At 43.3% G+C, this 27291-nt stretch overlaps 1 protein-coding gene across 5 annotated transcripts in view; it reads left to right on the forward strand.

Moving 5' to 3' along the window:
• Nucleotides 1–26230, forward strand: part of BOD1L1 (biorientation of chromosomes in cell division 1 like 1) — a 53005-nt gene extending 26775 nt beyond the window's left edge. Inside the window, exons 11-28 of one of the 5 annotated variants that reach the window (XR_005833454.1) lie at nt 1446–1510; nt 2563–2647; nt 6711–6757; nt 8169–8229; nt 9708–9778; nt 10367–10439; nt 11677–11756; nt 13404–13488; nt 13828–13898; nt 15207–15282; nt 15475–15509; nt 16547–16592; nt 18907–18956; nt 19054–19138; nt 19552–19705; nt 22130–22270; nt 24241–24344; nt 24952–25037. Coding sequence is in view for 4 of the 5 variants with exons in the window: in XM_040625124.1 (XP_040481058.1) it covers nt 1446–1510; nt 2563–2647; nt 6711–6757; nt 8169–8229; nt 9708–9778; nt 10367–10439; nt 11677–11756; nt 13404–13488; nt 13828–13898; nt 15207–15282; nt 15475–15509; nt 16547–16592; nt 18907–18956; nt 19054–19138; nt 19552–19705; nt 22130–22245; nt 24952–25154 (1403 nt within the window). In the remaining variant the exon portion in view is untranslated. Of the gene's footprint in view, nt 1–1445; nt 1511–2562; nt 2648–6710; nt 6758–8168; nt 8230–9707; nt 9779–10366; nt 10440–11676; nt 11757–12639; nt 12726–13403; nt 13489–13827; nt 13899–15206; nt 15283–15474; nt 15510–16546; nt 16593–18906; nt 18957–19053; nt 19139–19551; nt 19706–22129; nt 22271–24240; nt 24345–24951 lie in introns of those variants that run through there. The other 4 variants (XM_040625126.1, XM_040625124.1, XM_040625125.1 and 1 more) reach the window with 4 other exon arrangements.
• The last annotated feature ends 1061 nt before the right edge of the window (nt 26231–27291 follow it).

The raw sequence follows: 27291 nt of genomic DNA on the forward strand, positions 1-27291 counted from the left end.
CCTAGGAAAAAAGTTACCTCTGAGCTTCAGTTTTCTGTTGTATAAAATGGGGATAATAGTGCAACAACACATTCCATTCCTCTCATTTAATGTTATATTGACCTGCGGTATGTGTCATTTCAGTTAGACTGGCTACTTATAATCAGGGGAGCACATTGTTTCTTAACTGAGTTTTTTGTTCAGGTAAAACGAGTTTCTGCTTTGGAATTGGTTTAAAAGAGAAAAGAAACATGTTCCCTCCTGGCAGATTTCAGAGTGTCGATCTTGCTAGAAATACTTAATAATTTTCAAATTGAGCTTTGGGCTCAGTCATTCATTATGCCATGAACTTGGGACACTGTGCCGGCTACTACTGTGCTAGGCTCTGGGAAAGCAAAGGTAACAATTCAGAATGCGGAGCAGCTGTGAGTCCAGCCTTGTATTTTAAGTAGGCGGTGACACTCTGGTGGCGGGTGCTTAGATGCTGTGAGAACTCAGAGGGATGTCATGGGCGAGACTTGAAGGGGTCAGGGACATTGACTTCTATACTCTGGCTGTATAAATTGTAGCATCCTGGACTTTGAAACTGAAACAGACCTTGGATGTCATCAAATACAGCTTCAGGAAGCTGAGGCCAGTAGATTGAGTCCTGTTCATTATAGGGACTTAAGAAAGGGGGTGTTAAGAAGTGTTCCAAGGGTTGAAATAAGAAACTTGAAAATTTTCCATTGAGTTTAGCCTGGGTAAATTGAATGCTCTGCAGATTTTTATGACTTAACCATTGCTACAGTCTGTTACTCCTTCCTCCCCGCCTTTGTTTCCCTGAAGGAGCAAAACAAAGAGGTTTTAGCAAGGAAAAGCCTGCAGCCTCTTAGAGAAAGGATTTTCTTTGGAGGCTTCTGTGTGGGCGGGTGAAAGAACTGGAAACCACAGTCACAGAGAGACAAGGGGGAGAGAAAGAAAGGACTACAACAGGGATAGGATTGAGTCTCCACCAGAGAAAATGCCATTTTCCTTTTGTCTGCTTCACGACTTCCTAACTTGATTTTCAACTTTGCTGTGTCAGGGTGAAGCAAGCAAAGTGAGTCTGTTCATAAACATTTTCTATGTTGAGAATATATCTCAGTGGCCCAGAATATGTTCTTTTAAGGCCAAACTTGATACAGAACACTGTAGAAAAATATTTGGAAAAGTGATGTCTCCAGAAATGATCTTTTGTTATTCTTTCTGGGCAGCCGTCTTAACAGCAAGAAACAATTTCACCTCCCAAAAATGAGTAAATGACCCCTGCCTTTCATCCACGATTTTTCATCTATATTCCTTTTATTGTTTTCTACTGACAGCAAAATAAAACAGCAGAGGAACGGGTCATGGCATGGTAGATAAAAACATCCTGTCACCTTTTGATTCAGCTTGTATTTTGTAAGCAAATTCTTAAGTTGGTTTAATGGTTTGAATTTCATTAGGCAATGAAGAGTCTCCATCGAATGTTCTGGGAGGACAGGCACTGAAGAGCACCTTGAAAACTGAGGTATGGCTGATAGTTCAGTTACGCTGAGCTGTAGATGGCGTGAGTACCATTTCACCGCACGCAGACGTGTACGTCCTTAAGCATCACGTGGCTCCCGTTCCCAGTGTACTTAAGACACTTACACATTGTTATTGTCATATCCTGAGGCAGGAAAGCTAAGAACTTCAATCATCATAGTTCCATTTCCTCCCAGACACCAGGAGTCACCCTCAGTCTCTTCCTGTCACCCCACATTCATTTCTCCTCTGCAGTCTGATGTCATGGCACCTTCTGAGCATATGAGAGACAAGGTAGCAGTGAACATGGGGACTATGTATAGTGCAGAGGGGACTCAACTTACCAGCAGGAGCCATGGGTACACAGACGGGAGGGCTTGCAAGGAAGACATTGTAGTGGGGTTTTACAAGTAGAGTGGAAGTTTCCCAGAGGAGAAAGAAACAAAAGAGCCTTGCAGGCAAAGACGTGTGTTCTGGACATGGAGCACGAGGGTCAGTTGTCAGCCGTGGGCACTGCAGTGATGCAGGGCGTGCTGTGGAGAAATGCAGACCTGACGAGGGAGGGGACATGATCAGTGAGGGTCACGTGTGTCATACTAATTTGGAGTTCTGCTGTAGCAACGGCAGAACCATTGATGGATGAAGTATGAGATTGAATTGATTTGTTTTGTTTCTGAAAGTTGGCGTGTATTCATCTGCAGTTTTGCACAGACTCAAAAGTAATCTTTTGGGGGCGCCTGGGTGGCACAGCGGTTAAGCGTCTGCCTTCGGCTCAGGGCGTGATCCCGGCGTTATGGGATCGAGCCCCACATCAGGCTCCTCCGCTATGAGCCTGCTTCTTCCTCTCCCACTCCCCCTGCTTGTGTTCCCTCTCTCGCTGGCTGTCTCTATCTCTGTCGAATGAATAAATAAATAAAATCTTTAAAAAAAAAAAAAAAAGTAATCTTTTCTGTTGTTACAAGAATGCTAGATGTTTTAATTAAGTTGAGTTAGTCTTGCCTTCTTGTTGTAAAAACCTCAGTTAACTTAGTTTTTATGGTGTTTTGGACTTTTTAGACATTTATACCATCAGTGGAAGAGAAAAACCATGAAATTCTAGCAGCACCAGCAAGTCCATGTGGGAGAAAGCCAGGTGGAGTAGGTAAGCTCCTTTCAGCGGTGGTTCACATTGTTTTCCCGGCCTGTAGTTTTACCTTTTGTTACAGCTTGAAATCAATAGCTGAGGGGCGCCTGGGTGGCTCAGTCGGTTAAGTGTCTGCCTTCAGCTCAGGTTGTGATCCCAGAGTCCTGGGATCGAGTCCTGCATCAGGCTCCCTGCTCAGCGGGAAGTCTTCTCCTTTTCTCTCTGCCCGTCTTCCTGACTTGTGTTCTCTCTCACTTGCTCTGCTGTCTCTCTCTCTCAAATAAATAAATAAATCTTTAAAAAAATAAAATCAAATTAATAGCTGATTCATAATAAAAGACAGGCTATGTGAATTTGCCTCTCACTTTTTAAAATAGGTTGGAGAGGATTCTTTGCTATTTCATTTGTAGCATATACTTGTCATCATTCGTCAGTCGATTTTATGTAAAGCAATTGTTTAAATCTCTTATCTCCAAATAAGTATGGGAGAAGGCAAGTTGCTTTAGAGCAAACTCTTGCTCTTTCCCCAAAATGTGTCTCCATGCACCTTCCTGCCCTTCCATGTGCTGTCACACCTCCTTTCCAGAAACTAGCCTGCAGCCCATGCACCCACTCAAACCTCTGTCTCTTGGCCCTTGGACTCTAGCTGGGCCCCGGTGACCACTGATGCTGCTGCCAGCTTGTACAGGCTCTTTCCAGTCTCTGTGCACTGTCTTCAGGGTCCACTTCAGGTTTTGTCGGAGAGAACCTCAGCATCAGAAAGGATTAATGCAGCAGGTCCCAAACTCAGGACCATTTTACACTCTTAAAAATTATTGAGTATCCCAGAGAACTTTTGTTATGTGGATTATACCTGTTGACATTTACCGCATAAGAAACTAAAACTGGGAAGGTTATAAGATACGTATTCATTCAATATAATTAACTCACAATAGGTTAACATAAATAACAGTTTTTTCATGAAAAATAGCAAATTTTCCCAAATGGCAAAATGTAGGAAGAAAAGTGACATGGTTTTACATTTTTGCAAATCGCTTTAAGTCTAGCGTAATAGAGAGCAACTGGTTACTCGTGGCTGTTTCTGTATTCAGTATGTTGCTGTTGTTATCTTGGTTGAAGTATATGAAGAAAATTCAGCATCATACTTCACATGGTTGGATTTTAATAGCCTTTTCAGATAATTTTGGGAAATCACATGGCCTCTGGAAAATTGCATTGTGTACTCATGAATTTAAAAGGTGAAGTATTAATAACATTTTAGTATTTTGATAATAGTTTGGACCTTGTGGAGCCCTTGATGGAAGATTTCAGGAGCCCCAGGTGTCCTTGGACCACACTTTGAGAACCACTGGCTTAGGGAACTAGAAATGAGAATTGTGACAATGGACAATTATTTCTGGTTTGTATTCTAGTCATTATTGTACCGTCTTTTCTGATCTGCACATTAACTAAGGGAAAAAGTAATAGGAACATTAGAGCATGTGACCAAACTTATGCCATTTCTTTTTTTTTTTTTCAGTGTTAAAATGTCCATGTAAGCCGCGTAGAGCAGTCAGGGTGATTTTGGTTACAAGTCACAGAAAACCATACAAATGTATAGGAAATGTATTAGCTCACTGTCTTAGGCAATTTAGGCTGTTAGAGCAGAATTCCATAGACTGAGTGCTTAAGCACCAAATATTTATTTCCTTTGGTTCTGAAACTCGGAGGTCCAAGTTCAGCGCACCAGTATGGTCGGGTTCTTAGTAAGGGCTCTCTTTTTGGTTATGTTCTTGTGTGTATACATGCAGAGAAAGATCTCCTTATTTCCATAAGGACACTAAACCCAGCACAGTGTCCCACCCTCACGATATTTAAACATCCCAAAGGCCCCACCTCCAAATGCTATCACAATTGGGGATTTAGGGTTTTGATATATGAATTTTGGGGGGACTCAAAACATCCAGTCCATAGTAGTATTCACAAAATTGCAAAGTTCAGGCAGAGCATGATCCAAGAACATGATGTCCCCAAAGACCTGTCTTGCAAAGACCCAATTTCTTCCCTTTCTCTCAGCCCCCAACAGAAGTAATTCCTTACTCATTTGTAAGCCTCTAGAGAAATATCTTTGTCCTGTCATTCCTGGCCAAAATCCCAAGACTTAACTCTGATTCAGCTTAGGTACCTTTGTCCACCCTAAACTAATGATTGTGGCCAGATGAATGTACTTGCTGGTTGAGTTTTAAGTAAATCAAGTGCTCTGTTCCTGGGGTGAGAGTAAAGTTGGTGTCCTGGAAACACTTCGTATCCCAGACCACAGTCTAAGCTCTTGGGGAAGGTGCTAGGAGAGCAACTACATGTTTACTACGTGATGACCTTGGCTTTTTAAATTATTCCCCCGACAAACATTAGAAATCGAGGTAGAGAATGCAGTCCCTGTCTGCGCTCAGGGAGTTTGCAGAAATAACGTGCCAATGAGGAAGGTGCTCTCTGTAATAAAGATATGTTCATGTCTGGTGGGGTCAGCCTTGCTGGGGAGGGCTTTGGGGAGGGCCTGGGTTTAAGCTGAACCAATCTCTCTCCCCTTTCATTATAGAAAGTAAGACACATAGAAGTGCTTAATAGTTTCCCACTTCTCATGATACCCACCTTAAATACAATTCTATATTTAAACAAAAGTGAAATCATAGTATTTATAGTGTTTTTTAATTTATTTTTTTTTTACTCGGTGTTACCATATACAGATTGACTTCATTTGTTTTAACAGCTGAAAGTAGTCTGTAACGCGTTTTCCCATTTGTTAGATCTTTAGTGGTCTCCAGTTTTTATAGTATTTACTATTATAAATAGAGCTGCAAGGAACTTTCATATGCATGTAGTTATGTGTTTCCCCAAGTATTTCCATAAAAGAATTGAAGTGCCAAAGAATATGTAAGTTTTGAATTTTCATAACACTTGTCACTCCCCTTAAGTTGGAGCCAAATATTGAAGGATGAGTAGGTATGCATTAGGTGGACAAGGCAAAGGGAAGGGCAGTTTGTAAGGAGTGGTGTGTATAATCCTCACCCAGGACTGTCTTGGGTGGTCAGGGCAGGGACCTTCCAAGGCAAAACCATCTGAAGGGGTGACCTTCAAAGTATGTGATCTCAAGAGCCTTAATTATCAAGCAGTCCTGGAAGACCACCCCAAGGCCTGAGAAGCCATTCATACTGACATGTTAAAACCTTAACGATGACTAATTTATCCAAAACCTAAATTTATCAGTTAAAACTTGTGTATATGTACTAAAGTATAAATAATTGGGTGCCTGGGTGGCTCAGTTGGTTAAGCGTCTGCCTTTGGCTCAGGTCATGATCCCAGGGTCCTGGGATCGAGCCCTACATCAGGCTTCTTGCACAGTGGGGAGTCTGCCTCTCCCTCTGCCTCTCCCCCTGCTCATGCTCTCGTGCTCTCTCTTTCTCTCTCAAATAAATAAATAAAATCTTTTTTTAAAAAGGTACAAATAATTAACATCCCATTTGTTAATTGTCAAGAAGGTAACATTTTTGGATTCTGAAGTCCTTTGTTCCCACAGTATATTCCAGATGACTTCACTGTGTTTAGGTACGATTCAATAAGAGATCTACTTACGTAAAAGGAAGTTGTTTAAAAGAAAAATGTGTGTTCTGTCATTGCTGAGTAGAAACAGTAGACCTTGTACTTCAAGTTTCCAGAGAATATAAATAGACCATTGCTGTTTGAAGGAATAGAATCTAACTTTTCACTTGATGGCATTATTTTTAAATGAACCAGTGTCACTTTGTAGCTGAACAGTACAGCAAAGGTCTACGTTTCTCCTAAGCTTCAGATCACCAAGAGTGTTAAATAGGTACAGGGGTTTAATGGACCACTGCCTTTACAAAAATGCAGGCAGCGTTAATGTCTGTTGTTTTTCTGGTGTAATGGCAGGCACAGGTTGTAGAAAATAAGTGGTCAGAATTTTATAGTTCACAAAGCCAGTTAGGGACATAGTCCTGCTTTACCTTAAAAAATTATAAATTTGTTTCTCTGTGGTTCAGAAACAATATTCAGTTTCCTTATTTCTCATTTTGTTTTTGAGCAGCTGAACTACGGAGGGAGCCTTTCTTGGTGAATGAGTCACTTGATAACGTAAGTCACCATAATGGTTTGGGTTTTGTTGTGGGGCTTGGTGTTTTGAGAGCGAATGGAAAGGGGGCGTCTAGCAAAGGGGTTGTCTGTGCATTCTTGAGGAGACAGGAGGCTATTTGTGGCGTGCTCTCCGCTCTAGTGCGACATAGCAGCTGAGATACTCAGGCCAACATGCAACTGTATCCACTAATGTCATGAATTTTAGTTGTTTCCCCCGAAAAAAAGGGGGCACTCTGAATTCAGCAGCACTGCACTCTAGTGGCTCCTTAGGCCAATATCTTGAAGTATTTCAGGAAACAGAAGAAGGCCCAGATACCTCAAACTAGGAAACTCACCTCGGAATTACTAATGAAATCCTTCAAAGAACTGTGAACTTTCTATTTTTTGTTATTGTAACAAGTTCGATAAGTGAATTACAACATCTGAAATTATCCTGGTGTTACAGACAAAAGATTTTATTTTGAGAACTAAAGTTCACTTTGGTTTCTGGAAAGCTTTTCTGAAGATACTAAACCGTGATTGCACGTATGCATATTCTTTCCCAGCTGTGGCTGTGCTTGAAAGAAGTTTTATGTTTTTCTTAATGCACAGGGGACCTGATACCTTATCAGGAGAGAACATTTTGTAAAATGCTTGCGAATTGCAAAGAGACACATTCGTTCCAATGTCCCGAGAGAACTCGGGGAGCTCTGCGCACTGCCACACGTCAGAGGGCTATCCTCACCCCCTTTGAACATCCTGTTTTATAGCTAGAAACTCATACGCAGGCAGCTGAGTAAGAGGAAAGAGAAAAGCCCACTTGGTTTGGTTCGTATTTACCCTCCAAAAGGATTCCAGATGTGGAGCCAGTTCTCCTCCTCATCTCATTTACCTGAGGCCCCCAATATCACTGGCCTTTCCCCAGTCTGAGAGTATCACTGGCCTTTCCAAATATGCATGAAATTCTGTAGCTGGGATTTAGAATGTTGTTGGATATTCTGAGTTTCCCTCAGTTAAAAAAATAAAATTACAGTCGACAAGATTTGCCAAAGAGAGATGATGACAGAATGACAGAATCCTTTAGCATTTTTGAGTAAAGAAAAAAAAAATCATGAGGGATCATTGGATGGGAAGAGAATTCATAGAATTCAGATTTTTTTTTTTTTTTTACTTCTTACACTTTTGCCATAACCATTTTAAAGACAAGGAGAATAAAACACAGTAGGACGATAATTTGTTAAACCAAAACTTCTTCAAAAGGAAGATGCTCTGTGCTCTTCAGCTTCTGGGTGAAATTTAAAAGAGCACGTATTCCAGCCCATTTCCATATTCCCACAAACAACCAGGTTATGTCAGTTCTCTTATTTGTTTTTTCTGCCTTTAAGACTTTGGTGATATTATCCATAAATAACCTTTTCTGTGATATATTTAGGTCAAAAATTCGGGCTCAAGAGCAAATGAAGAAATTCATAGCAAATCTCCTAACAAAGAAGGTAAGTTAATGAATTTCATAGTATTAATGTTGGTATAATTGTAGTTCCCATTTGTTGAGCGCCTTCTATCCACCAGGCCCTATGCTAATTCACAAATTTTCTCTTACTTCGTTCATATCATTTGGTAGGTACTAACAGCATCACTTCTCTAGCTGGGGAAACCAAGGCTGGGAGAGGTCCAGGGCCTTGTTGAAGGCCCTGTAGCTTATAAGTGGTGCCTTGCCATAAATAGCTACTAGAACTTCACAGTGGACTTAATGCAATGTGAATACAAAATGTGTAGCTGCCTGAGGTTTGCACTGTAGGAGACATTCCGTGCTGAGCACTTGTGTTTACGTCTGACGGACAGTTTCCGTTCGCTAAAGCAGGTGTGTCACATTTATATGGGTCTCCTAGGAGTCGGGCCTCGTTCCGTGAAACCTGTGGAGGCTGCCAACTCCAGAGGGGTAATTCTCCTCTCAGACAGAACATAGACTGTTGTCGATACTTTATTCCAAGAGTGGGGAAAGAGGTCTTTTTATAATAATATATTATACCATATTTCAAACCAAAGTAAAGTAGGAGTAATTATAAACACTCATATACTCATCACCCAGTTTTGTCAGATCTTTAAAAATTTACTATATTTGCTTCATATGCTTTTTAAAAAAAAATGTTACAGATATAATTGAACTCACATACGCCTCGCTGATCCCAGTCTCTCTTATTCTGCTCCAAAGGGAACCACTATTCTGCAACTGCTGTATTTATTTACATAAAAAATATGTTGCCTGCTGTTGCATGCTTTAGGAAAAGGGTATCACATTAGACAAACTGTCTCCATCTTGTTTTTTCATTTGGCATTATGCTCTGAACGGTTGTCATGTTGACGTGTATAACTCTAGTTACTTCATTTCAGTTGCTGTTTAGTATTCCATTGCGTGAATATACCACGGTTACTCTGTGCTTCTGTTGGTGGACTTTTGGGTTTTTTGCAACTTTTCCCAGTTGCACAGAGTGCTGCCGTGCATGATCTTGTGCTTATGTCGTGTGCCTGGAACTTAGGTGTGGAATGGCTGAGCTGGTAGGCACCACTTCAGCTTTACCGAACGTGCCAGATTGTCCCCGGGTGGTGTACCAGTTGTGTCTCTACGCCTTCTCCTGTATTTGGTATTACCCGACTGGGGAACGTTTGCTCATCTGACAGCTATGGGGTAATACCTGCTTGGTTTCCTTGGATACGTCTTCACACTGTGTTGCTCCATGAACTAGAGGACCGTGGCTCTGAAGTCACTGTGCACGGTCCAGTGACCTCATGCCTCCATGAACCCATTTACTTACATTGTACGAACGGGAATCCTGGAGCTTACCTGATTGCTATGAGGACCCCGTCGCAATGACTTACAAAGTGTCCTTCCCGCTGCCATGCACACTCCTAAAATAAATATTGGAGTGAATAAATACTTAACTTTTTTTTCTTTTTTGTATTTATTAATCAGAGAGATCCAATGGCAGAAAAGACAACACAGAAGCCTTAAGAGATCACAGTGTTGAAGCAAATCCTAAAGAGGTGGGTTTTCATAAGAAACTCAAGTATTTCATGTTTTGTGCGTAGCGCTTTGGGTGGTAACAAAGAAAGGCTTTACTTCTTTGTATGTGTTAAAAATTAAACGGGTCTCCATATCACTTTTATCTGTTTATGCTCTTGTGTAGGTAATTATTGGAATGTGTCCACATTGTACTGGCAGGAGGGGTAAATGTTATTTCTTACACTGCCTTTCCTCAGCTCTTTGCTGGGCCAATGAAAGAGGAGAAGAACACTACCAATTAATTTAGGACATGCCACTGATTATGAGACATAGCTTGACTTCAGAGATGGGAAAAAGAGAAATATTTTCTTAAAATGTATTTTAGAATGGTTGGAATACAGTGACTAACTGGAAACAGATTTTAATGTTTTGTATAGATTTACATTCAAATCCGAAAAAAAAGACTCAACCTTACAAAATAAGTCTCATCCAAATCTAGGGGCCAAAATTGTATTCTAGATTTTTTAAAAACTTATTTCAAAGACTAAAGCTAATAAAATGTGCTGTCATTTCAGTAGATTTGGTTCCGGATTCTATTGACTTTAATATATAGTCATTCTTGATTCCAGGTTGAAGAAGGAGAAAGGCAGATGCCTAAAAGAAAAAGAAAGAGGCATTATCCCTCTTCAGAAGATGAACTGGGTATTTAGAATATATGTTCCTTTTTCAGACATCTTTGAAGATCATATTATTTTTACATCCACAATATTAGGCCAATATCATAGAACATTTTTAAGAGGAGTAATTGCTTCCTTGTACAATTCTGGAGTCCAGTTTGTATCCAGACTGGCTTGACACCTCCAGGGTTTTTGCTGAACTTGATTTAGAAACTACATTGTAACCTGCCGGTGAGCCAACCCTGGAACTCACACAATACCGAGCTCCCCCCGTAACCTACCTGTGCCTAGGACCCAGCCAGGTACCACCGGACTCCTGATTTTATGTCATAAACAGACACCCCACAGAGCTAGTGAAGCACGTTAGTAAAGGTTCATGTAATAGTCCTTCCGTGGTTCATACTGTTGATTTTCCCATGGTCTATAACAGCGCCGTCCAGCAGAACTTGCCACAGTGATGGAAATACTCTACACTTGTTCTGTGTAGTGCAGTAGCCACTAGCCACGTGTGACTCTTGAGCAACTGAATGTGGTCGGTGTGAATGAAAGACTGGATTTATAATTGCATTCAGTTTTAATTTAAATTTCAACAGCCACATGTAGCTAACGGCTGCCATATCAGATGGTGTAGACTTATACATTGATACCTGACGTGGAATACAGTCGTAATGAATATTTATTCAGTAATATGTGAGAAAGAATGGATAAATACTTTCATTTTTTCGTTGGGAGTATGTAATTATTTTTTAATTCTCGAGTTCATATTTTAGGTACTATTGATGTTATTTTACACACATTCATAGTAACTATGTGAGATAGGCATTATCACCATTTTATAAATAAAGAAATTAAGATTCGGCAAGATTGTGACTTTATTCTCACCAAGTAAATCTGATTCCTGAGCCCATGGTCTCAATCACTAAGCTGTACCTTCTATGTGGTAACTCATGCAGGGAGTTAAAAGTATCTCTGGGAACTCTGTATGCCTGAAGCCCTTTCCATAGAACCTGCTGGTTTCTTGGTGTCAGCTAAGCGTTTGTGGATTTTTTGTTGTGTTTTGTTTTGTTTTGTTTTGTCTTGCCAGGGCCACAGGCAGTGTTCAGTGCTTAAATCACATGACATAAATACATTTAGAATAACTTTTGGCTTCATTGTATCACAAGACTAAAAAAGAAGTCTTAAACTGTCTTAAAATAGAACTGTGCATTTCATTTTTCATTTAGCTTTTATTCCTTTGTGATTCTGTCCAAACTGATTTACAGATGATAATCCAGATGTCCTAGATTCCAAAATAGAAACAGCACAGAGGCAGTGTTCTGAAACTGAACCACAAGATACAAAGGTATTCTTTCCACGTATTAATTTTAAGTTTTGGGGGTAACCTAATTGCATCACTGTGAACACTTATTATAACATTCTTTTTCATTCTAGTATTCTTTTTACTTTACGTATCTTTATAATCACTTTATTATAAAAAGTGTATTTTTTACAGTCCTGCAAAAAAAACCCTAATATTGCACTTTATAATTTTAAACTGTAAAATCACAGTTTATGTATAACTATTACTCAGGTTTCTGTTCAGTGATGTCATTGACTTCAGGCTTCTAGGTGCTTCCTTCCAAAGTGTCCGATGCTTTACCGCAGGTGTGCTTGCACCAAAACACTGAAACATAGTGATATGTATCACTTGAAAGTTTTAGTACCCTGCCTTCTCTCTCCTTTACTTCCTGCCCCTAAAATATAAGTAGTCCAGTCCAAGGATTGGCCTCTCACTGCCTTTTTTTATACGGTCTTGTTTTCATCGGATGACTCAGGGAGGTGGCTCAGAAATTTTTATTTCTGCTCCTGCTCTCTGGGCCCACATCTCTCCATTTCCTGGTAGATACCTCTTCTTCAGCACGCTTCCATTTCTGAGACTTGGTGCTGCTCATTGTCTATTCCAAACTAGTTCTATCTCCTTTTTCTCTCTTTCCCTAATTTATTTTTTTCTACCATGTTCCAAAAGTATTTAAGTCAGCTTATAAAAATATATGCAGTTGAATTCTAGCTTGCTAAAAACCAGTTCAGAGTCTCTGTTTTCCACCAGTGACTGATGAACTAAATAAAAAGTAGTAAAAGAATTTTAACAGCCAAAGAGAGAGTCATGTATCGTCATGAATTTCAATTGGTTGTGGTGAAGGAAAGAAACAGGATTTTAACCCCATCCTTCCCCCTGCCCTATCTAGAACAAGAATCCTGAGACAGTACTCCTAAATTTGGAGAGAGGCAGCAATATTGAAGGGGTCTCTTTTTATTTTCCCTTCAACTTCATGTAAGTTTTTTAATGCTGAATTTAAGTAGAATATACAAATCATTTTCACTAAAAAAAAATCAAATCTAGATAACGTTTTCAGTGTTTATAAGACAGAATTCTAATTTTATATTTTAATTTGTGTGGGTTTGTTTTTGTTTTTACGTATATATTAGTATTACAGTACAACATTTTGATACTTCATGCTGAAAACTGTTTTGCAACTCAGAGTGAATGATTCAGCTGTTGAGAGATCATTGCTCTAAATCAGCCCAGCTGAATACCCCAAAATTCTCTTAGGCACTTTCCCCCTTTATCGCTTCCCCCTAATCCCCTCCTCCACCACCCAATAAAGAAAAGAAATCTGTTGCAAATTCCTATCAGTTCCTTCTTTGGAGTTTCTCTCAAAAAGATAAAATCCAGGATGAGGGAGGAAAAGACTGATTCTGTTTTGCAGGGAAAAGAATAATGCCCTTGTTGCTTTATGGTTGAGCTTTATCTCATGCTGTTCTGCCTTCAGAATTTGTTTCTCCTTGTATAGCCTCACTAACTGCAAAAAATAGTTAACTTTTTAAAAATTCTGCAACAAACTTATAAAAAGCAGTTACAAATCTGTTTTTGAAATAGAAAGGAAAACTTTGGGGAGGACAAGTGGAGGCAGGGTTAAGAAGCTTCTTCTGTCGTTCCACTTCTCCACAGGAGGAGAACGCTGGAGATTTGGAAGAACTACCTAAAACAAGTTCTAAGACAAACAGCACTGCTGCAAGGGCCATGGACGAGAAAGGTGAGTAATATACGGACTTAGATAAATTGTTTTGAGACGAGACTCCTCTCTCACCAGGCTTCACGGCCTAAACCACGGCTGACTCGTTTGCCCTCCCTCGAGAATACACATCCTATTCACAGGGCTTGGGAATCATTTTGAATTTGGATCTTAACTCAATCCAGAGTGTGCTTCTTATCAGTTAGCCCGACTCCCACTTGGTAACTTCGGTGGCGTAGGCCTGTGGATGGTGCGTGTGTGCATATGTGACTGGGGCCGTGCAGGCCACCTGGGCCAGTGTGGCGGCCATGCGGCCGACTGTGGTCCCCGGCCCTGAACCGAGCTCTGCTGTCTCTGCAGACGAATACAGCGGCGAAGCGGCTGGCGAAAAGATGGAGCAGAATGACGATGACAACATTAAATCTCAAGAGGTAGGGGATGTCTTTCGTTTCTTCCTATTCAGATATTTTAAGTACTAACGACAAAATGTGTTAAATGCTATTACCTAAAGTTTTTGTCAAGTGCTTTTGAAGTACATGTTTTTAGTGCAGTGGGACACCCTTTCATACTGTGCATTTTATCAGTGTCAGTTTGATTAATTTTGGTCTCTCCATTTTCATTTCATCCAAACATTCGTATGAGACCTAGTTCTGTCAAGACGCATGGGATCAGCCCAGAGCTGTACCTCAGTGTTTAAGTCACGTTCCTGTCCTGGCAGTAGGGCACGGCCAAGCCAGGCAAGTGTTTAGGTCAGAGAACGGGGCGGCTAAGCCCTGGCGTCTGGACAGGACGAAATGGGAGCAGCACAGCGGGGTGTGCAGAAGGCCTACAGCGGGTGCCCAGTGGGACCCAGTTTCGTGAGGCCCAGTGGGGGATTCCTGGGAGGCTGCAGGAGCAGGCCAGCCTCTAGCCCTGCCCCCTCCCTGCCTCGGGATTTGCAGGGAGCCCAGTGGGGGCTGGAATCCACTGGCCTGAGACAGGCCCATAAATCAAGGGAAACAACCTATACACCAGCCACACCTAGATAACCATTACCAAGTTTACCTGTCTGATACCTTTTTCTTTTTCAGATTTTATTTAAATTCAAGTTAACGTTTAGTGTATTATTAGTTTCAGAGATAGAATTTAGTGATTCATCAGTTGCATACAACACCCAGCACTCATTCCATCAAGCGCCCTCCTTAATGCCCATCCCCCAGTTACCCCATCCCCCCACCCTCCCCCACAACCCTCAGTTTGTTCCCTAGAGTTAAGCATCTCTTCTGGTTTGCCTCCCTCTCTGTTTTTATCTTATTTTTCCTTCCCTTCCCCTGTGTTCATCAGTTTTGTTTCTTAAATTCTACCCAGTACAACTTCTTAATAGTTCTTTTTGTCACTTCACACTTCTGTATGAGAAGTTAAGCAGTCTCCTTTATTTTTCATAAGGGATAACATTTGGTCACAAGCGACTAGGACTAAATCCAAATTTAAATGTACATGCATACCGATGGCAGAAGTCAGAGCGGACACGAAGTACTCACTTCCGTTACCTTGTCATCTCTCATTCCTCACTACCGCGTAGATTCATAATACAGTTCTCAGTGTTCATCAGGTGACGGAATGCATGGCGAGAAATGAAGCACCGGTGTCATGTATTTTTTTAAGTGACAGAGTTGGGATCCGAGACCTCTGAGGAGGGAACTCTAAATCTCATGTTAAAAATTTTTATTGCCTTTTTTTTTTTTTCCTTTCCCCCTTAGGAAGATCAGCCAGTAATTATTAAAAGGAAAAGAGGAAGACCTCGTAAACACCCCTTAGAAACAGCATTGAAAACAAGTAGGTATTTGTTGTGTTTTTAGTTCACATGCAAGACCTTTTCAGGGGCGCCTGGCTGGCTCAGTCAGTAGAGAGTGGATGTCTTGATCTAGAGCCGTGAGTTCAAGCTCCATGTTGGGTTTGGGGCCAACTTTTAAAAAAAGACATTTTCAAACTGATTTGTAAGTGAGATTTTTATTTTTTATTTTTTAGAAGAAGACTGCAAAACAGATACTGGCATTGTCACTGTAAGTAATTGTAACAGATGAGAACTCTGGGAGTATTTGCCCTTGACCTGGATTATTTTCCACTACTTTATTTTTTTAAATATTTGAAAAGCATGAAAAGAATCCCTTAAATAAAACACTGAATAACCATTTAAGTAATATTTTAATTACTGATGTCTTTACATAAACAGACTATTCTGCAGTCTGATCCCATCCTCACTTGTGAGTTTGCTTTTATAAAAATTATATAAGGACTTGCCTTCTGGTGGTCATCCTTGATTAATATAGAAAATAGTTGTTTTATACGGTTTTTAGATAATGGCTTCTTTATGGAAACCTCCAGTATGTCTCACCTCTTACTACTCTCTGTGGAGTTCCTTTCATAATAAAATGTACATTGATTTCAATGCAGGAAAATCCTCAGTGACACTTTATCTTTGTAAACATTCTTTGTCTTTGGCCCTGAAGTGTATAGTCAACAAAATCACTGTATCGAGACTTCATTGCATGAGTTTCAGTGACAGAATTATCAGAAGGTCAGACGTATGTCCAGTGTCCTACCAAAAGCAAATGAGGTTCCAGCCTCAGCTCTGCCCCTTACTTCCAGAGCTGTGACACTGGGCTGATCATGTGACCCTCCTGAGACTCCTATTTCCTCGGACATGGAGCAGCATAACAATACCTGTAGTACCCATCTCGGTAGAATTATTACGAGACAGCAAAACCAAAGCGCCATAGGCGAACGCATTTGCCAGCCTGTAAGACGGTGTGGGGAATATAAACAGTGGCCCGGCCACATCACCTCCCTTGCTCCTCTCCCAGCATCACGGCGGGGTGGCTGGGAAGAGGTGCGCGGCAGCCCTAATTCTCCTGTGGAGAGACATGTGTTCAGAAGTGGGACATCCATATTCGCTTGGTATTCTCAATCAGGGGCAAAAAATAGGTTCCATATACTCTGCCTACATAATAAAGGTCCTAAACCTGCCTTGGAGAACGAATGACTTTCTTGGTGATGATGACTAACTGCTAAATTCAGTTTTTTGTTGGTTTAAATTTAGGTAGAACAGTCTCCACCTGGCGGCAAACCCAAATTAACACAGACAGGTGTGTACCTAGAGCATTGCTCTGCGTGGGGTGTAAGGAAGGGGAAGGGGCAGCTGGCTACTGGGGAAGGTTTTAGACTTTCATTGTTTCTCAATGAAGTGGGTTAAAACCGTTGTCCTTGTAGCCGTGGGAGACCACAGCTATTGGCTTTTCTTGTGATCTGAGCCCGTCTTGGTTTTGGAAGCCTCCAGAGAGGAGGGTGAAGGCAACAAAAAGTAAAATAGGGACGACGCTGCTGTGTCCAAATCATAATTTACTGGATATGTTTAAGGGAGAAGGAGACCAGCCTGGGAACTAGGCACTCTTACCGGGAAGACGGGAATTTACTCAAGAGCCTATTGTTCTCAGAAGAATTTTGAAAGCAGCCTGTGTAGCTTCCAAAGCCAGAGTGCAAGAGATAAAACTGTTTCAGTTATTCTTGTCCTCATTCCAAGGAGAAAAATACTCCAAAATGTTGACAATGATTGGCTCTGGGTGGTGGGATAATGGGAACATTCCATATTGTTACCATTGCCTGAATTTTCCAGCATTTTTACAATGTGTATATAATAATTTCATGGTTAAAAATATTTTTACAGAAAAACAACAATACCAGGGCGCCTGTAGCTCAGTTGGTTAAGCATCTGACTCTTGATTTGGGCTCAGGCCATGATCTCAGGGTCATGAGATCGAGCCCCGTGTCAGGCTCTACATTCAGCAGGGAATCCATTTGAGATTCTTCCTCCCTCTCCGTCTGCCCCTGCCCCCCCCTCCCCACAAGTGCTCTCTCTTACTCTCAAATAAAATCTTAAAAAAAAAACGCACACGTTCTTTTGGTGGGTTTTAAAGGATTGGCGTAGGCAAAAAAGATGACTGGGACAACTGTTTGGGATAAAATAAATGGCTGGTTAGATCAGAAAAGTACATATTCTATCAAGGTAAAGCAAATATGTAATTTAGAAACCTTTCCACATAGTTAACTGTGTGTGATCTTGTGATTGTATTTCAGTTTTTCTTGTCTCTCAGAAAATTAAGGTTGATTTATTATTTTTTTTTTACAAGGGGAGATTCTGCCTATGATCGGTTTTTAGCCAGTTTTTATTCATAATTTTATCATATTTTGAATCCATACGACAGGAAACCTTTATAATTTGAATGCCCTTTAAGGACTCTAATTTGAGCTGTGTGATTATGTTTTGAGGTTTGGCAGCGATTTTCCAAGTCTCGGTAATGATGACCAGTTACGACAGGCTTCTTCACTGTCGGCCTCCTCGGTGTAACTCTTCCGTCTACATCAGTGTACTGAACTTGCAGAAAGGGTGATACGTGGACCTTGCCACCAGTGAGAAGTACCTTTGGGTTGTCGAGTGTCTAGGAAGCATCCCCATAACTTTTACTTCAAATAGTGCATTGAAGTAAACTTCATTTTTTTCCCTTGTCAGAAAACTGTAACATCTACAGAAAGCAAATATATAAAGAATAGGCCTACACAACCTAAAATAGGCTTAAATATGTACTTTTCTAATTGCTCTGATGTAACTGTTTTTAGTCAAGAGAACTCCAGCTATCGCACTACTTATTAGTTCTGACTGAACACATTACTTAAATCAGGTTGCTTGAGTCTCGTTTTTCCTAACTACCAAATGGGGGTCGTAACAGAGAGGGAGCTACGTTGAGAGCTCAGTGAGATGTGTAATCCAGATCTGCGTGTCCTGGTGTGGTTTGAGGGCTCCCCAAATGTCCCTTTCCTCCTCCCTTTCTGGGTACAGAGCATTTGATCTGAAAGGGACCCTACAGGTGGTCTAACCCAGGTCTTTATCTTACAGATGAAAAACTGAGGCTTGAGGAATTTAAGTAATTTTTCCAGATCGCATAGGTTATTTGTGACAAGTCTGAAGTGCAAATTTGGAGGCCCTGACTTGCATTCGAATGTACTTTCTTTCTTTTTTTTTTTTTTTTTTTTTTTAAGATTTTATTTATTTATTTGACAGAGAGAGAGACAGACAGTGAGAGAGGGACTACAAGCAGGGGGAGTGGGAGAGGAAGAAGCAGGCTCCCAGCAGAGCAGGGAGCCCGATGCGGGGCTCAATCCCACAACCCCGGGATCACGCCCTGAGCCGAAGGCAGACCTTTAACGACTAAGCCACCCAGGCACCCCTCGAATGTACTTTCCGCTAGGTGTTCTGACTCGAACTTTGCTTGCCTGATAAAAAAATAATGATAAATTGTAAGAGTGCATTAATCAGCACTGGTACGTTCAGAGATAACAAGCCAGACTGTTGAAAGTTAATTTTACACTAAGAGAGTGTTAATGCAGAGATTTTCCTTTTCTTAGATGAGTCCAATAAAGAAACCAGTACCCAACAAGAAAGAAGTGTAAGCAACGTAAGTCTCCATGTTCTTGTCAAGGTGTGTCCTTTAGGGATCAACTTAGTAAATGTTCAGCTAACCACCCCTTCCACTTTAATTTTATTGCTTCTAGGATGATAGTGAAGAAAAAACAGTAGCAAGTGTGCGTCGGAGAGGAAGAAAGCCCAAGCGTTCGCTCACTCTGTCAGATGATGCTGGTATGTTTCTGGCACATTCTTAATTGTGGGGTCTTATCATTTCAAAATCACCTTTTTAAGAGTTTTTCTCTGGATGAGGAGAAATCCAGTGGGGCACAGCTAGTATTAATATTACATAAATATGTGTGAAATGGCTCTAATCCCATGTCAGAAATGGTACATCCCAGATGCTTTTCTGAGTACATGTGAATTTTTCATGAATGTTGGCTGTGAACTGCCTAAGTAAACTATCCCAAATGTGTTTGAGATTAAGTTAAACAGTCGTGAATTGCAAGTGCTGGAACAAAAGGAAATGGAAAACCACTTCTTCTGCCTCCAAGTCCCTAATACCCTACGTTCTAAACTCCATGACTCTCCTTTGGAAGTGTCTTGGGGAATTGTACAGTCCAGGTGTTACCCTTCTATTTGAACAGAATCTTCAGAGCCAGAAAGAAAACGCCAGAAATCAGTTTCTGAAGCCACTGAGGACAAGAAGGACCAGGAGTCTGAGGAGGAAGAGGAAGAGGAGGAAGAGGAGGAGCCCTCGGGAGCCACTACGAGGTCCACCACCAGATCAGAGGCTCAGAGGTAACGGGGCAGCAGAGAGCTTCCAGAGGTCTCCACCAGCTTCTCCATCAGACAGCAGCTTTGGCTTTCATGGGATTCTCTTTTCATTGACTCCCTCATGCTGCAGCCTAAGCCATTTCCTTCTGTTTTATCTTCAGCAGAGAGCACATGCACTTAGCCCTCGGACGCGGCAGTTCTTCTTGGAGAAACCCACCTTCCATCTTAAACTGTTGTCGAGGGTCACATCAGAGTCTTTGCCAGGTTCTAAATGCCTGTTTGGTGGGACCCATACAGTTCCTGTACAGATACTTACCGAGCCTCAGGACGTGTCTCAGATACCATGCCGGGCCCGTGGGTGAAAGCAGACCCTGTGTATAACACGGTCCCTGCAGGCAGCACGCTCAGCTCCATGCGAGAGAGAAGGCAGGCGTGCCCATCACCGTCGTAGGACGCGTGTGATTCCACAGTGGAATAGGCTGACCATGTGAAATGGCCCATATGCAACCATTTTTTACTAACATAACTTAATTTCATGTTGCCCAGAGTTTATTCTCCCAAACCCCAGTATAGCCAGAAGCCCCTGGAAAAAAGAGTGCCATGGTCAAATGAGTTTTGGGAATGCCGGTGAATTCCTTCTCCTTCATAAGTCACAGCGCACATTAAAATGTTAAGGGCTCGGCATCGTCCTAAAGGAAAGAAATCTGTCTAACTCTGGACAAATATCACTTGCCAGTTACACCCCCACCCGCACCCATTAACATCAGTCAACGTTCTTTTTCCCACTGCGCATTCTGAGCCCTGTCGCATCCGTTTACGGTTTATTAACTTACTAGAGCAAGAATATTTTCCATTTTCAAGGGGATTCGCAGGCTATTAATTTGGTATCGTCTTGTGTCATTTCATTAGCCAACATTAATCAAACAGTTCAGGGACATTTATTTCGAGAGTATCACTTCCTATGCCCGTCACCACAGTGTAACAGTAATAATGTCCTGTGTTCATATAAAGACTTAAAATCAGCCTATTTCTGTTCACTTCAGACTTGCCCATTAGTAGCCATCCATACCACGGTTTGGTTTCTCAAAGACTCAGATTTTAGAGCCACGAGACTTTAAGAGCTCCCACGGCTGAAGGTAAGGTGGTGGTCTCGTATTTGTTTTTAGATGGAACAACTCAGATAAATAGAAGAGACAGAATCAAGTTTCCTGCTCATGGGAGAGGGTCGGGCTCTGGAGCGCCCCACCCCGCCACCCCCACCTCCTTAAACACTCACGCAAAGATCGTCCGGGACAGTAGGGCCCCACCTCAGACAGTTTTGTAGGCCTTCTTGGTTGCTGTCTTGGAGTGAGTGTCTAAAAGTAGTGGTCAGGTTTGCCTTTTAAAATTCATTCTCTGAAAACAAATCTTATTTGACTTAGGATTCTAGAATCACCTAGACTGTCAGCGCTCTTCCTTAATGTGCCTTAAGAACTTTTGATTGACAAATGGATCCTTTTCTCTTAGTTTAGATTCCGGGGCATCAGTCGATTGGTTCTCGGGCTCTGGCATCTTCCTCAGTGCAGATTCTTGGGGTCAGCTGGGGTCTTCATGGGTCAGTGCTGCTAACCCATCAGCGCCTCCCTGTCTGCACAGCAGCTCCCCTGCAAAGGCCTTTCTGCTTGCGGGCTTCTTGGGGACAGGGAAGCCTCCTCCTCGGTGTTCTCGTCCTTGTGTCCGGTGGAAGCTGGCCTCCCTGAGCGTCTGCTCGTGTTTTAGTTCTGCTCTTGGGCTTTTCTTCAGCATTTCCCTGAACATTGGAGGGCAGCTTCCAGGCTTCTCTTATTTTGATCCCTCTCCTCATCCTGTTTGCTCTCCAGAATTTATCTGCTCTCCTCTCTAAGGATAGCATGGACTGGTGAACTCAGAACAGGCTTGCCCCACCTTATCCTGGGGGGACGTGCTTCGGTGCGCGCCCAGTCTCCGTTCCCTCGGCTGGACCCGCACACCGGCTCAGCCAGTCCTTTCTCTTGCAGTCTGGCTGGCGCACCTGCTCTTCTGTTCCCTGGTCCCGGTGCGGTTTCCTGCGTGGACCCGTCGCGGGGCCTGACCAGCCAGCCTTGTGGACTGTACTGTCTTGTACCGTCTCGGCCCCTTATTCTACTCTGGGGAGCGCTTTAGGGATTGTCCTCTTGTCGGCCGGTGTATTTTTTATCATCACGGAGTCGTCTGTCTCTAAATCGTGACAAGATGCCCCGCACAGTAAAAGCAGAGGCACCGTCATATGCGGGCAGTTAGATGCGGGTGACATCAGACCTGCTTTGTACCAACCGTCCAGAAAACCTGCCATTTTCTGCTTTTCATCCCTGTTCTTTGGCTCGCCCGTGAAGAGCGTCGTCCTTTCTGTGGAGGCCCCAGGCCTGGCGTGTTCAGTGTGCGGCTGCCCGATGTCTCTGTCATCTGTTTCAGAAAGCATCGTGGCAAGCCTTCTGCACGTGCAGCGTCCGCACTTGGCAGCCCAGAAACCGTTTCTGCTAGAAATCGCCAAATATTAGCAAAGGAGAAGTTCTCTACCAGTGAAAAAGGTAGTAAATCTCCCCCAGTAGGAAGGTAAGTCCCTGCTTACACTTGAAATCATTTTTAATCCCCAGAGACTATTTTTGGTACAGTAACGTTTTCTTCCCAAGTTCCTTTAAAATTTTTCTCTTGCCAAATAACTGTCTTTTGGGATCATCAGTTTCCCAAATGGAAACCCACTCCAGAAGGCATTGGAGGGGCTGCAGAAGGCGCTTCGCCACAGACTTGCCCTCGGGCTCTGGGAGCCCTGCACACCGACTCCCGGCCGCCAGCACCAAAGACGAGGCGTGTTTCTTCCTGAGTGGTCGCAGGTCCAAGTACTTGGCCAAACCAGCACAGCATGGCCAGTCGCGTCACAGCCCAGAGTCGCTTCGGTTTTAGCCAGAGTTTTGAGAGGTGATGGGGTGACTGGTAAACAGCCGCTTCCGGCCCAGCCCCTGGCCGGCTCCCACCGTCCGCAGCCGCGTTCATCCTACCGCTTCCCACAGGCTGCGCCCAGCCCTCCTTTGCGGCCTTGGCTTGTGCTGGTCCTTGAGCGCCCTTGCCGCCGGCCGCCAGCAGGCCAGGCACTGCCATCCGTCACACTCCGTCCTCAGGAGGCCCCACTGCTTCAGTTCCTCTCTGTCCTTCCCGCGGCACGTCCAGCCGGCTGTGCACAGGGTGGCGGTGTATGCCCTCTCTGAACTCTAAGCTGCGTCCTTGAGATGCGGGTCTTGTACTTTCTGTACATGATAGCATCAGCAGATAAAAAGACTTCACAGGGTACAAAAGCCGTTGTGACATCTCTTACAACAGTCGATCTTCCCAGCATACGGGTAGTGTATGTGTGCTCCATCCCCATCTTCTAGAAGGGGAAGCACACTGAAGTGCCAGGCATCTTTCATATGGATTCTCCCATTTAATTCTCATTAAGGGAAATGTAGTATTTATCCTTATTTCATAAGTGAAGGAAGGAATCTCAGGAAGGTCTGGTCCATATTTCTCAAAATGCAATTGCGGAGCAGTCAGGGAAGGTCGGTGCTAAGATTCTGCGTCTATAGGTCTGCGTAGGACCTGAGAGTCTGCATGTCTAATAGCTCCCGGGGGGTCCTGCTGCCGCTGGTCACAGACCACATGTTGGGTGACCCCCCGAGCTCACACGGCCCGGAGGAAGCTGCCGTCCCCTGCTACACGGCATGTGGCACAGCGCTGGCGTGCCCGCTGCTCGGCGAGGAGGTGTTCATTCAGCGGCCAGTGGCTTTCCCGACACGGCCTGAAACGGGAGATCGGCAGACACTGCTCTCCAGCCCCTCTGCGCACATGCAGATTTGCTGACGCTGCGTCCTGTACAGCAGTCTGTGACTCAGTCTGAGTTTATTCACTTGTGCTGCCAAAAGAGCAATAAGCGAGACCGGTCTTTCTATCAGTGCAGCCCCATTGGTCTGTCTCCTGCAAGTTTGATTTTCCAGGTCTTGTCCTTCATGGATAGAACTGTGGCTGCTTGCTGACATGTGTCTTTGTGCAAGGTGCTGGGGAGAGGAAGAGGAGTAAGACCTAGCAGCTGCCCCAGAGAACCACCCTAGTCGGGGAGACGTGTGTCCGTGACTTGCACGCCTTTCTGGCACCGCCCACATGAAAACTCTGTTTCGCAGTATATTTGCAGAGTGCTCACGTTCTGCCGCTATCACTGCAACAAAATTCTCATGATCCAAATTTAATAGAAGTAATACCAGTGGTATTTTCTGTTGTGGTCTATTTGCGTGTTGTTTTAAAATAACGACTGCAGCCTACAGTTGGGAAAACCAGCAGGGTCATCACAGTGGTAAGCACTCTGGTGAAGACAACGTGCCGCAGGATTTCCAGAGAGCAACTTGCTCCATGATGAGGAAGGCTTTCCAGACGGACTTGCTTTGGAACTGGGGCTTAACGACAAGGACATGTGCTGGGTGGGAGGTGTGGGGTGATTCTCTAAAAACTCACGTGCCAAAGCATGGAAATGTGAAAGAATGTCCTGTGTTTGGCAGTGGCCGTACTTTGGCAGGACCGTAGCCCAGGCTGGAGCAGAAGTCAGGGCAAATTATAAAGGACTTCGTGAATTCTCGGGACGACTTTATCCTGAAAGCCTCAGGTAGTCAAGAGGATTATACGTGTAGCAGATAAACAGGACAGTGACTTGATTCATTGGGGTTTCCAACAGATAATTGTGGCAGATGGGAGAGCGGGGATAGGCTGGTGGCAGGGAGGTTGGCCAGAATGCTGCTCTGAAATTCCCGTGCCTTTTCTAGCATTGCCGGCTCTCCTCCGTAACATTGTCCCATGAGACGTGATCAGGCACCACCTGGACGTTGTCCACGGTCCTGCTCTGCTCCTGCTGGTCACCTCACCTTGGGACAGCACGTGGAGGACTGGCTGTTGATTGTTTTGTAGATAAAAGGACTAGGACCCAGAGAAGAAGGTAGATTTGACCCAGGCCGGCACCGGGAGTGTGACCGAGCTGGAACGGGGGGAGCACAGGCCTCCGAGCTCCTCCTCTCGTGCCGTTTGGGTGTGAGCTGGTCAGCAGATGACCCGTTAGCACAGTTCTTCTAGAGTCTCCTCTTCCTATATAAATGTGACCCAGGTTTTCTCTTCCTGGCTCTCAAGTGCAAAAACCTTCCCTGTTTTAAAGAACTCCCAAATTATCGAAGCCACTCCTTTCAGCTCTCACCGCTGCCCTGACTTTTGTTTTACTGCAGATCAAAGGCCCAGCTCTCCCCTTCTAGCAAACGCAAGAGGGAAGCCAGCCCCCCCGGAGCCCGAACCAGAGGCCAGCAGAGGGTGGAAGAAGCCCCTTCGAAGAAGGCCAAGCGGTAATCCTGGCCTCCGCCGCCCCTGGCTTGTCGGGGACATAGCCGAGAGAAGAGAATCAAGCCTCGGGGCCATAGGCTTTTTTTTTTAACCAGGGAAAGGACATGCATGTGCTCTAAGTTCCTAGGTGCAAGCTTTTTCTTGTTCTGTTTTCAACAGCTTTATAAACTGTTGTTCATAGAAGATAGTATGTACATTTATTTCAGATAAAGGAAAATAAGTTTACTTTGTATCTGAACTCAAAACAAAGTAGTTGTATATTTTAACATTTGAAATTGGGATTTCCCGATGTGACACATCACTAATGCAAACCCTTCCAGCCCATCAGACATCAGGCTGCCTACTGGTAATCCGTGTACAGTATATAAACATGTAAAAATAGGTTGTATTTTACTCTATGTATGATGCTAATCAATGAACACTTTATTTATTTTACAGAGAAAACTTATCTGTGAACTTTACTATATATCTGTTTATTTTATTTTATTATTTTTTTTTATATAAAAAAAAGGGTTTTAAATGCTATGCAGTCATTAGTAGAAATGTTTTAGGATCCTGCCTGCCTTGTAACTCTCTGAATATGATCTGGCAGGAAATACAGAATCTTCTCGCATGTATCCAAGTGAAGTAGTTAAGCTCAAGAAAGGGTCTGCATTGCTTCTCCGCTCACACCTGTGACTGTTTTAAGAATGTAACTTGTTTTTAGATTATGCTCGCATCTGTGCCTTGACTTCCAGCCCCAGTGGCGTGAGAGGTTCTGGTTCAGGTAGAGTTGCGTCCTGTCACCTGCAGCAAACATGCCTCTGTCGCTGTTCATTCCTCCCGTCTGTGCTCTTCCGAGGCTCTGCCCATTCTCTTCCCATGTTGTCCTTTTCAGTGAAGGGAAGTGCATCGAGATTAGGTCACTCCTGTCTTTCAAGCTTCAGGATTTTATGTTGTTTTATACGCAATTATTTCAGGATAGAAACTGGCTTTATTGCCAGATTCTTTTTTAAACATGTTTTAACTCCCATATGAACAAACTGTCCAACTTAAGTTTTTCATAAAATTAAATTTTTCTTAAGATCAAATTTGTCTCTAGCAATGACATGATGAGTTGCCAAATAATTGAGATTATTTTAAAACGTTTTGTTCATATTGTTTTATAATTAAAATTTACATTCAGTGTGTGTGAATTTTTTTTGACTCTTAATGTAAGGTGGATATTTCTGTCATTTTACATGGTTTCTTACAAGATTTTATATATAAATTATAAAATGTTTCCAAAACTTGAGTGGTAAGAATTTTTTTTCTGTATTTTAAATTTTCTTCCTGTGGGAACCATTTCTTCTCTCCAAATACTTGGTCTTAGAGATGTTCCATTTTCACGGTCAAATACGAGTCCGCGATGGCCTCTTGGTAGAATTGAATGTTGGACCTGGAAGGGACCTCGGAGACAAGGAACAAGGTGAATTTAACCAAAGCCCAAAAAGCTGAAGTGATTTTTCTTAAGGTTTGTCAGGAGAAGCCAGTGTAGGTCCCCAGGCTCCAAAGTCCTTGACCAACAACGTCTGCACTGTGAGTTTTAGATTGGCTCGCCGGAAGTGCATACGTGAAGCTGTGTTCTCAGCATGAAAGCAGCGTGTTCAGTTCAGTTACGCCTGCTCTGGGCATGACCTCACGGGGACTAAGCAGTTGGGTTGTGAGGAAATGCTGCCTCTTAATAAAGCTGGAACTAAATATTGACGCTGGAATATGGAATTTTCTGGCGGGAACTCAACTAGACCGTTCGGCTTCCAGTTGTCCTGAAACCCAGGTAGGAAGGAGATGGCGTCCCGGGGGCACGGGAACTACCACAGTTCTTGGTCATCATGGTAACTGGGTCCTGCTAGTATTCAGTGGAAGGAAGGAGGTTGGGAATGCCCCACCTTCCACAGTGCACACGACGGCCCTCGCCTCCACAGAAACATCGATGTCAATGTCCACAGCTTCCCCCTGCAGACACCCAGACACTCCCAGACATAGCCACACTTGCCACTGCCCGGTCTCAGCTCACTGCTCCTCCATGAACAACCCAAACAACAGCACATGTGCTTTTGCCCTCGCGGACCTGGGACAGGGCTGGGATAAGCCGGCAAGAGTGCCCCTGATCGCAAGTGGGGGGCTAATTCCTCTTCGGCTGAAGCTGGTAGCCCACAACCACAGTCCTTCCCTCCCTCCTTCGGGCCTCTCCACAATACATCCCTCGG

This window comes from Ursus maritimus, unplaced genomic scaffold, assembly GCF_017311325.1.
Source record: "Ursus maritimus isolate PB19 unplaced genomic scaffold, ASM1731132v1 scaffold_8, whole genome shotgun sequence".
NCBI classification, from domain to species: Eukaryota; Metazoa; Chordata; class Mammalia; order Carnivora; family Ursidae; genus Ursus; species Ursus maritimus.